An 11,715-nucleotide genomic window follows, 5' to 3' on the forward strand; every position below is an offset into this window, starting at 1 on the left:
GCAAACCTCTGCTGGGTTTTGGCTAAGCTGGACTGAATGGCTTGGCGGGGTGGAGGTCAAGACCATGCGGAGGAAGAGTCAGAGACATGGGGATGTGGGTGGGCCATATGGAAAAGAAGTTGTGTGGTAAGGAAAGGGAACGGGCCGTTGGAAAACATGGTGAGTAAATGGTTTGTGCGCATCCCCTGCCATGATGGGATGATGGGTGTAGGCAGGGTGTGCTGGGGGCCAGTGAGCAAGTGATGGTGAAGAAAATCAACATGAACTTTCCACCTCCCATATTCATTTGAAAATGGGTAGCAGTGTGTTAAACAGTCATCATTCGGTAGGATCCTTGCCTGCAGTGCAACAGCAAAGGGAACACAGTCCCTGCTGTGCTGAGCCCTTTCATCTGCCGGAGCACTATTTCTCATCCCTAAGTGGATGATTTATGAGAGCAACCACCACACACCATGAGCTATACTTACAAATAATACAGCAGTTATGTTACTTTCAGGAACCCCTTTAAACTTCAGTTTAAGAATTGATGAGTACTCCATGGATGTGTGAACATTCAAATGAAAGAGTAGGGAAATTTTGTGAATATGGCTACATCAAAATTCTTTAGTTATGTGACTCAAAGGAGTATTAATTCATCCTATGTGTCTAGATGGTGGGTTTTTTTGTATTTCCCATCTGGAACAGCAATATTTTTTCCTCAAACATGCTGCATTTCCAGAGCTTTTTAGGAAAGCGCAGGATCTCCTGGATCTGTGCAGAATTCCTCAGTTCCTGTCGCTTTCTAGATTCGAGTGAATACCAGCCTCGTATGAAGAGCAAAAAGACCACACAAGACCACAGGCTGTTTACTTTGGGCTGATTATTCACAAGAGCAGCCAAGAGAGGAGACTGTTTTCCCCTAAGTTCTAAAAGCATAATTCCATCAAACCAATGGTTGTCTTTAACAAAATATCTTCAAGAAGGGATGATGTCTCCCCACTGAGATATAAATGCCTGCACTTGAAAAATACATCTCCTCCAGTTTCTTTTATCATTTGGAAGTAAGCTGCCCCTGCTTAAAGTAGGCATTTACATGTTACTAAATTTCTTTTCTTTGGTATCACTTTTTAAAAATTAATTTGGGAAGTTGATTTTGATTCCTTTGATCAACCTTATTGTTGCACTGTTGAAGTGTGCTCTCTCCCCTCTTTCTGTTCAGCACACAGCACAGGGAGAGTTTTCCATGGGGTGGCGTGGCTGCGGATGCCATGGGGAACACGGCAGTGGTTCTCAGAGGGCTGCACGCTTTGTCTGTTCAGCCTGATGCCGTGTGCACCCATGGGATGCGCCTAATCTGCAGGGTGCGAACTCACCGTGCTAATGGAGGAAGTGTCAGGAGGGCTTCTCCTGGGCTTTCCCAGGTCTCTTGGGGCTCTTTTGAATTTTCTTTCATGCAGGAGGTATGGGAGTGTGTGTGGGGCTCTTACATCAATCAGGGTCCTGGTAATGGAAGATTACATCATTTGAGCTCCACCAGTTGTCCACACAAGGCTGGATTACCAGTGCTTGTGTTAACTGAAAGAAATGGAACTTTTCTGTCAGTTGAGAAGGAAGAAATCCTGTTCTGTTAAAGCTGGCATGACCCTGCATTGTGTACAAACCTTTCTCTGCATTATGTGTTTAGGGACTCATCCTCTGCATGCTCACATCTGTGGCTCTGTGGACTAATACCGAAATCCAGAAATACAGGAACAGATCTCAGCTCCTTTTCAGGAATCTTCTTAACTTCTTGTATCCAGGCACCAAAGGGGAAATCTAGACCCTACAGGAACCAAAGGCAAACTGCAGATGGGTTCATCATTTGAGACTGGGAGTTCGGCCTCGCGTTTCAGAAATCGCAGCTTCGCGCTTTCCCTCCTTTGCTATGCAGAATCCCTCCCTTCGGAGAGGATGCACGTGCTGTTGCTGCCTCTTTTGCATACTTTCTGGCCTCATTGCTGTACACCTGAGGTTCATCCATTTGATGCTATTTACACCCCAGATTGCTATTTTGTGCCTTGTATTGTGGTTTCCAGAGCAGACTTTTGGAATAAGAATACAAATAGCTGTCCTGAGTATTTTATGCTCTAAAAGTGAGTACTGTTAACAGATGCCAAGATGTAATAAGTCAAACTGAAGCACTGTCTTAGTTGCTTCAGCTTGAAAGGGGACTGCTGTAGAAAAAGGCAGTGATGAAATCTAAACTGTATTTGCAATCCTGTGAAGATTCAGATCAACAGGGTTGAGAGCAGAAATTAATGGAGTGTGATGTTTGCTGCAACAGCTACAGTAAACGTGGAGGTTTCACAACAAAAACTCGAGGGGAGTGTTACAAAGGCACATGATGCTGAGTGCCTGATGTTGTACAAAAGCACGAGGGCCTTGAACATCAGAGGGATAGAGGGCTCAACATCTGGTATCCATGTGAAAGTGAAAAATCCCGTATGTGCTGAAGGTCACAGTGACCTGGGATGCTACGCTGACATGGCTGTGAAACGGCAAGGGCTGCTTTTTACTTTGCGAACAAATTTTCCAGGATTGGAAAAAATAATAATGAAGAGAAATGTGACTTGTTCCTCTAAAGCCTTGCAAGTGCTTTCACTTCAGCTGGACTGGATGTGTGCCACTGAGAAAGCACTATCTGTCCCTTTCATCTCTGCTGTACACTGATTTCTGGGAGAGGGGAGTGAACTTACCTCTGCATGTGTTTTCTCTCCTCGGCAGAGATGGATCACTGTGGCACTTGTGTTGTATTCTTTATTGTATGCTGTTGCAAGTTCCTAAAGGGATAGAATTGCTTTTGTGGTAAATGTCATGACGGTCTCCCTCCCTTTTTTCAATCTCTTTTGAACACTCTGTATTCAACCCTGTCCTCAAGAGCAGTGTTAGTAGCGATTAATATGAAATGCCCATTGTATGCTGGCAAGTACTTTAATCTCAGGGCAGAAAACTCCACACAGTCCATGCAGGCAGCCAGACTGGTACCTTGCTCTGTATTAGCATTTGTATTCTTCACACTCACCAAAATCCTTCTGGATTCAGTGGGAGTTCTGGGCACATATCTGAGGCAGAACTCACTTACCTAAATATTGGGGTCTTTACCATTTCCTGATGTATGAAAATGAAAACTGTAGTGCTGCAGTTTAGTAAGACTAAGCAATGACTGTCTCCTTGACTTCAGAGTCTGTGGTTTCCCCAGTGGTTAATTTTTTGTCTCTTTGTTTATCTTCTCAAATTCTTCCAAGTGTGGTGGACTTTGAGAACTGTTACACCTCTGTGCCTGTGCAGGGGAAGTCACTGGGTGTGTGAACCCTGCCCCGCTCAGTTCATGAGATGGCACCCTGCTCCTGGTTTCTTCTTGGTTTCCAAATACTATTTTCAAAAAAGCCCAAGGCAGAATGACCGAACTGTGCTGGGCTTCCACATGGCCAGCAGAACTGAGAAGCAGAAAGAGGGTAACTGGAGGGAGGCAGGAACTTGCATGAGTGACAGTAGGTAGTGGGTGGCTGCTCCTTGTGAAGACGGCAGCAGAGTTCCAACTAAAGTGAATGCAACCTAACAAAATGTTTCCTGGCGCGAGGGAATGAATGCACGCTTTCGTATTTGAACTTCAGTTACGTTTAACTGGAGAGCCAGACATTTATCAATGTCTCTATAAGCTTTCTGCCTTATGTTGTGCAAGCATTTCTTAACTTTTCCCAAACACCTTTAATTTCTGATCTGTAGTCAGGTGAGGGTTCAAGTCAAACATTTGAATGTTTTCAATGTTTTTGTCCCCTTTATTTCTTACGCTTCTCAATTACTGGCATATGCTGAATTTCTCAGATTATGAAGAATCTTAAACAAAAAAGAAAACTGAGAAGGGATTTTCATGCTATGCGCAGAGGAATTTTTCAAAAACCCTCTAAATTCATTTGTTAGAAGCCTTCTCTAATGTAAATCAAAATGCTAATTCTGAGCTACTTAACATCAGAATCAGTTGAGAGAGAAGATGAATGTTGCTTCATAAGACACCTTTCCATAGTTGGAAGAGTAAGCACTGTCTGTTCACTGAAGAAACAGAAACATGTGTTTGGATTTGTCAGTGAATTTCTTCTAAATGCTGCTAATCAAATTTAGAAGGTTTTGATTTATTTTTTAATGGCATCCAAAATTTGGTATGTTGCTAACTGTTTTAAATCCAAAAGAGAAGTAACTATGTTGAACACAGTCGATTGCATACAGTGCAACTGAATCTAGCATTTGACACTGAGAGCAAAAAAAGCTTTTCATTTATTTCATGTTTAAAGGTAGTGCATCCAACAGATGCACAGATCCCCAACATTCTGTTTGGGAAAAAAAAAAGGAAAAAGAAAAGAAAAAGCATTTTCAAATCAAACATACCTACATCCTCTGTGCCACGTCAAAGGAAAAAGGTAAGGTAATACGAAGTATAAGTTTGATTTTATTGTATAGAAATATATACTGATAAAACAGCTTTGTTACATGTCTCAGCTACAGGAAAGAGAATTGAGGATGTGATGACTTTGGACTCAGATTGTCATATCAGCCACTGAAAAATCCTTATTTTTTAAATGTATTTTCTTGTTATTGTTATCATGAGAGTTACCTGTTCCTACTCTATTTGTTTCCAGTCACTCATAGCTTTCTGAAATTCACTTTAGGGGTTGAAAAGAAATGGCTGTCCCAAAACTCCAAGAGTCCCACAACACATGCCTTACGGGAAATGCTAAACTTAGGGTAAACTGTTCTTACAGGTATCATTGAGATTTTCTGTTGCTTGTCATCTCTTGGGATCAGAAACCAATTTGCCTTACAGATCTTTGTTGAGTGCTTGGAGGGCAATTGTAATACTCTGGATGTGACTTCTGGGAAATCTCTTGCCACTGTTGTGAGCAGTAGGGCACCTTGGCTGTGGGGTGCTTCTGAACCTTGTATTTGCTACTATTGATAGAGAGTTTTTGCTGCTCTGGGTGCAGGGAACACCTGAGAAAGTTGAAGTTTCATGATGTGGGGATCTGCTATGAAGGTTAAATAAAATTTGAATTAAAGCAAACTAAACACTGAAGTTGTAAAGAAGGCTGATGTATGCATCTTCTAGACTTATATTTGCATGTTTTCACTAGTGAAGGTTGTAAGGCAGAGCTGAGCATTTTATTAGGTATTTCACAGTTAATAACTAGGCAGAGTGTTACTTCCATTTGGTATCCAGATGGTAACATGGTATATTGTGGATGACACTGAGAAAATTGCCACCTTCCTCTAGAAATTGCTTGTGTGATGTATATAAAAAATGTCATCTGTTTCTGCAGTATAAAAAATAAGGAAGAGTGGTGGAAAATGACACCGAACCTAGAGCTGTGTGAGAATTGCTCAGATGCCAGCCCAGCCATGTGGTAATGCTCTTGCGCTTATGAACACAATGGTTATTACCTTTTCAGGCAGTGATCTGCAAGTGCATTACCATACTGTACCTTCAGAGCACATGTAATTTGTAGGTATTATTAGATTCATTTTACAAGTGAGTGAACTGAGGCATAGAAGCATTAAGAGCGTATAGTATAGCTCATAAATTTCATACTGTAAGTAGGCTTGTTAGCAAGGAGGCACGTGGCTTGTGTCGGGCCGCTACTCATTCCCTACTCTGGGACTGAGTGCATGACTTGCTTGCTGCTTTTGAACTAGCTCTTGTATTCCAACACACTCACAAGCTTCACTGAAAATTGATTCTGAGTTGCACAGAACTTGAAAGGAGCAGGTGCCGTTCCTCGTCTGACACTCACTTTAGGTGGAGCGCTACCATTAACTTTAAGGGGCTTTGACTTCGAGGAGCTTTGGATCGGGTCCTCTGTGAGGCTTGTGTTTTGCAGCAGGACCAAAAGTCAGTACGTACATCTCAGCATGGCAGGTCTTTAAACGCAAGGCCAAATCAAGGGCAGAAGCATCTCTTTTCATTGTGTCTTCCTTTATGGTGTCAAACCCAGCTCTTGAGCTCTAATTTTGCTTTAATTGAAATCGTATATGTGAGAGAAAAATATTGATCGACTTTGCTGTCCTTTCCCAACTGCAGTGTCTGGAAGATCTAAGTCACAACTAAGTCAATGGCAAAACTCTCCCCCCTTTGGTAAATGTGTAAATTCCCAACCATTACTTCCATTAAAGGTCCACATGCAGGAAGAAGACCCAACCCCTCTGTCCTTCCCATTTCTCTTTCATTTTTTTTTCAGATTTTCAGATGATTACTTCAAAAAATGCACATGCTCAGATACTCTTTAAAGTCATACTGTTAGCATACACTTATCAAACAGGCTCAGCTTCTCGTAGGAGCTAGCCCTTTAACAGTTGTGTCTTGTATCCTTTAGTCTTATTTACTCAACAAGTGGAAAAAGAGAGATAAATGCAGCATCAGACCATGGATTATGCCCATAATGAAGGGTTAGGCATATATTTTCCGTGGCAGCCTGCAGAGAGTCATCTGAGTCTCTAAGGACATTCATGTTGTCTTCATAATGGATTCTGTCTTTGTTCAGTTTTCTGACCATCCTCAAATTTTTATTTGGAGAAAGGGTTCATGTTATACTATCCTTTAACCCATGTTGTGAAGAATTCCTGCCCCATGGGATGCTTCAATCTTCAACTTTTGCATTCTTTGGTGACGGAGATTGCTGCCACAAGAGGCTCTCTAGGAGACAGGGACCTTGAGAAACAAGATCTGGCATCAGCAACTATGTTGTGACCTTTTCATTGTTGGAGTGACTGGCTGTTGCTCTGCTTCATTAGTCTAAATGGTTTCCAAAGGGGGAATCTAGAAGGTGGCAGCAACAGCGTGAGCATTATTCTTGAATGTTATAGCCTAGGTTGGGAGCGATGCAAAGGTGAAGAGGAACATGTGACAGGCAATTGCTGAAAGTGTAAAAGACCTGTAAGTGAAATTTCAGGGGAAATTTTCTGAAGTTTGGGGGAAAAAAAATTACCTGAAAGGAAGAAAGAAGCCTCAAACAAGAAATAGCTAGTAACCTTAACTCCAAAAAATAAATTCACAGGATCACAGAATCATTAAGGTTGGAAAAGACCTGTAAGATCATCAAGTCCAACCATCAACCCAACACCACCATGCCCTCTAAACCATGTCCTGCAATGCCATGTCTACACTTTTTTTGAATACCTCCAGTGATGGTGACTCCACCACTTCCCTGGGCAGCCTGTTCCAATGCTTGACCACTCTCTCAGTAAAGAAATTTTTCCTAATATCCAGTCTAAACCTCCCCTGGCACAACTTGAGGCCATTTCCTCTCATTCTATCGCTAGTTACATGGAAGAAGAGACCAACACCCACCTCTCTGCAACCTCCTTTCAGGTAGTTGTAGAGAGCGATAAGGTCTCCCCTCAGCCTCCTCTTCTCCAGGCTGAACAACCCCAGTTCCCTCAGCCGCTCCTCATCAGACTTGTGTTCCAGACCCCTCACCAGCTTCAAATTAAGTAAGTGTTTTTGCCATAATCAATGGTTTTACATTATGCAATGCATAATATAATTTGCAACAAAAGTAGTTTTGAAACACAAAAGGCTCCAATTTTCAATTTTCTAGGTCTTGTTTTTAGACAAAAATACAATTTCTACAGGATACAGCTTGAGAAAGCTGATTTATGGCACCAGTACGCAAGTGGCATATGTTTTTCAGGTGGTTATTCCCCAGTGTCTTCCTATCCCTCCTGTTCATGTCTGTAGAAGTCTCAGGGATTCCTTCCAGGCCGTTTTAAAACTAAACTGTTTTTCAGAATCATGGGCTAACAGATGGAGAAGAGTTGTTGTCATCAGCTAGCCAAAGTAAATATAGTTGCAAAGAGTTGTCAGCAATAATTATGCATAATTATGCAATTCAGTCATCCTTCAGTTGAACTTCTGGGGATTGCATAAATCTATGGGTGTACCTGACCAGTCTTCCTGTGCTCTTGTTGGGTGCTGCAGTTTATCTTGGTAACTTTGTACAGAGCTTCACCTGCATGAACAGTATGAGGCATTGGAGCAAGAGATCCTATTCGCACCTGTGGGCACCTGCAGAAGAGCCAGTCTGCCTCTGCTCTGCTGGCTTACTGGCAGGAGCTGCGGGATGTCAGTCCTCTGGATGCCCGAGCTGGTGCTCTTTGTGTTGAGGTGGGTGATGACATGTACATAGCACTGACAACAGGAGGCAGCAGGACAGGCTTTAGCTTTAGGTCTTCTGGTTCCCGGGATCAAGCAGCTTCAGAGCTGGTTTCCTAGGGTGTCATGGGCACAGAGAAAGGATTTCTCCTTGTACTGAACCAATTTTTGTAGACCCAACAATGCTGGGCATTTCCTCACTGTTCTGTGAAAGTCCTGCATAAAAGGGCGTTGGTGAAACCTGACACATTGCCTTTAATTTTTCAAATTCCAAATCTCTGGAGCTGAATGGGGGACCAAATATCACAGGGAGCTGAGAAAGAGGTGAAATAAAAATTCCCCATAGTTAGCTAGAAAATCCAGAGACTTGCTCTGGGTTATGCTTTAGCCTACCAGTTAATATGCTCTTGCTGCCTGCTCAGTAATTTGTCGGGAACAGGGAAGAAGAATCCAGACTTGGCAAGCTGGTGCTGCAGACAGATTTTGTCGGATGAAATCCCAGTAGATGTTAGTCCAACATCAACAGCTCCTGAGCTATCGCATGGGAATGCGCAAGGAGATAAAAAGAACATCCTAAAGGGTGGATCCTCTATTTTAAGGGGCAGGGAAGGGAATCTGGCTAATGTAATTTTTCTTCTTTTCTTTGTGGAGTCGTTCAGAGAAATGATGGAAAATGCTGGTTCCAAACGCAGATACAATTCTGTCTTTTCTTGAATTCTTCACTTCATTTAAAGTTGCTTAACTCCTCTCTCTTGCTTTTTCCTACATGTGAAGAGAAGTTAATCCTATCTGCCTTTACCTCAGAGGGTTTGTGAGGGCAGAGTTTGGAAAAGAATTTGCCGTCTATGCAAAGAATCCACAAGTGACTGCAGGGGAAAAAAAACCCCGGACCTACCGTTGGGAAACTCCAGCACCAGTCGACTACTTTCTGGAAGTGGAGTGTCCTGTTACATAAACATCCTTGAAGCTTTGCAGAAGGGGTGACATTCACATCACATATGTGGGGCCTGACTAATTGGGCTTTGTGTGTGAAGAACGGGGATGGAGAGGATAAGGAAGTGAAATCCCCAAGGTGCAAGCTGGGCCTCCTTCTTCCCATGGCCTGTACTGTTGCTTACGTGTTGAAAACGTGTCTCAGAGCCTCCTGTACCACTGAGCTGATGACTGGGAACTCTGCGGGCCCCGCAACCCAGCCTGCATCCTAACTCTGCCCTCCCCAGCGGTCTGGGAGGTGTCCTGCTCAGCCCAGCAGCCAGCTGCAACAGCCTCCAGCAGTCACTCAGAGAGCATCCCTCTGCCCAGAAGTTGTTAACATCCCTTCCTACTAAAATCTGCATTAACTCAGTGGTCCTGGTCCATGTATAAACAGCATGCAGACCATGTAACTCCTGTCTGTTTCTACAAACAGTGGCGGAAGGGGGCTGCGAATTTCAGGAGCTCCAAGTTGCCCCTGGAGGAGTCTCTACCTTTCCACTGATTATGTAGGGAACCAACATCCCATAGTTGCTGCTTTGATGGCTGAAGTTAGGTGGCATCAGCACCCCTCCATCCAAAACTCACCTGAGACCCAGGGCCCAGTTCTCCAGAGCTCCACATCTTGTGGCAAAGTGGAGCTGCAGCATGAGTTGAAAGTCACCACTTTGTTTTGCACACACTTTGTAAAGCTTTGTCACTACTCCCAGCCAAAGAAAATAACCTGTTTTCTCCCCCATCTCTTCAGGGAAAACGATGTATAGCAGGCATATAAATAACTTGATAGCATCTACTATAAAATTCACATGTATATTTTTCTATATTTTATGACAGACACAGAATAATCGTTTGCAGGTTTTCCATTCTGCACAACAGCTCTCAGGGTAACAGGTCAGATTTAGCAACTGGGATGGCAGTGAAGGGAACAGATTCACAAGCTGAAAGAGCCAGTGCTGAACCGGTTAGGAAAGAGTAAAATCTGAATTCCCAACTCTTTTTCTTTTCACAGCTGTTAAGAGTTCAGTGGGTTGAACTGCAATCCTTCAAGTTCATCTGTTGACTCCAACACAAAACTATTATAAACTGTGCCTCTAAAACACGTGATGAAACATTTCTTGAGAGCTATTTATTCCAACTGCAGCAGAGGAAACTTTTCAGAACACCCGGCATTTGGTAGAGGAAAGGTCTCTTGAGCTTTGCAAAAGGAGGAATTATTTGCATACCGACGTAAGTTGCTTTTTGATTTTTTTTCCTGCACCATTGAATAAAATAATATATCTAACTTCCCCCCCCCCATCGAAACATGGCCAAGTAGCACAAAATTATGTTTAAGTGCCTAGCAGAGTATTTCTATATAGTTTTCATTCTTTAATCATGTGGATGGGGGGGGTTTATAATTCAGCATAGAACTCAACATGATTTAACACTATGTATTTTCTTTCCTCTAATGTTTTCTGTATCTGAATAACAGTTCATTCAGTTACAATATTAATGCAGAGGTATGATAGACTGCAAGCTTCAATCAAGTGTGTCCTGCAAGCTTACAAATTACAAGTAGCAAGGAATAGTTTGGGGGTATCTTTTTTCAGATGTTTCATTTACATCTTTGATCTGAAGTTTGATCTTACATATACATACACATTCTCCTCCAGGCTTTAGCTGTGGTAAAACACTTTCCATGCTGAAAATGGACCATGGAAACATGACCCAAGCCATGCTTGATGCTGAATCCCGCAACATGGAGAAGAACAACAGCAATGAGTATTTTTACATTCTGATCGTCATGTCTTTCTACGGGATCTTCCTGATAGGGATAATGCTGGGCTATATGAAATCCAAAAGAAAAGAGAAGTCGTCCAATTTGCTTCTGCTCTACAAAGATGAGGAGAGAGAATGGGGGGAAGCTGTGAAGCCTCTACCAACCATATCGGGGCTGAAATCTGTCCAGATCCCCATGATGCTGAACATGCTGCAGGAGAGCATGGTGCCGTCCCTGTCCTGTGCCATCTGCTCGATGGAAGGCAGCAGTGTGAGCTCCGAATCCTCCTCCCCAGATGTGCACTTCACCATCCAGGAGGAAGTGCTGGATGCTGAACTGGTGGAAGTGTCAGAAACGCTCCTCAATGAGAGCAGCGAGGGATCTGCGGAAAACATCCACAAGAACTCCTAGCACTTGCAGGGCTCCCTTGATCAGCTGCCAAAGCGTGAGTGGAGCTCCCACTAAGAACTTGTGGTTCTACTTTCCTGCTCTCCAATGAACTCTCAACAGGTATCTGTGCCCCCCGGCCCGAGGTGTTCCTGAGAGCTGGCGGGACAAGGAAGAAGAGGTACCCAACACCAAAGTGTAACTTGCACATAATTGGGATGCTTAATTTTATTTTTTCCATTATTATTTCTTACCATAAGAGCTAAGAGCAAGGAGAATATGTATATATTTTCTAACGGGGTAACTATTACTGGCATGTCTCCGCATATTTCAGAATTCTGCAAATATCTGGGAAATGTTTAGAGAAGTTACCCTAACACAAGTGCCTGGTTGTTAAAGACGACGGGTAATGCTCCTTCACGCAAAACTGTGATAGACT

At 43.0% G+C, this 11,715-nt stretch overlaps 1 protein-coding gene across 1 annotated transcript; it reads left to right on the top strand.

Moving 5' to 3' along the window:
• Positions 1-10,808: 10,808 nt before the first annotated feature.
• Positions 10,809-11,300, top strand: KCNE4 (potassium voltage-gated channel subfamily E regulatory subunit 4). The gene has a single exon (XM_009809072.1). The coding sequence runs from the start codon at positions 10,809-10,811 to the stop codon at positions 11,298-11,300; it is 492 nt and encodes a 163-aa protein (XP_009807374.1).
• Positions 11,301-11,715: the final 415 nt, after the last annotated feature.

Source organism: Gavia stellata, chromosome 11 (genome assembly GCF_030936135.1).
Source record: "Gavia stellata isolate bGavSte3 chromosome 11, bGavSte3.hap2, whole genome shotgun sequence".
NCBI lineage: Eukaryota > Metazoa > Chordata > Aves > Gaviiformes > Gaviidae > Gavia > Gavia stellata.

What these genes read in the sequence shown, in the direction of transcription:
- KCNE4 (XM_009809072.1), top strand. Translation starts at nt 10,809, where the DNA reads ATGCTGAAAATGGACCATGGAAACATGACCCAAGCCATGCTTGATGCT.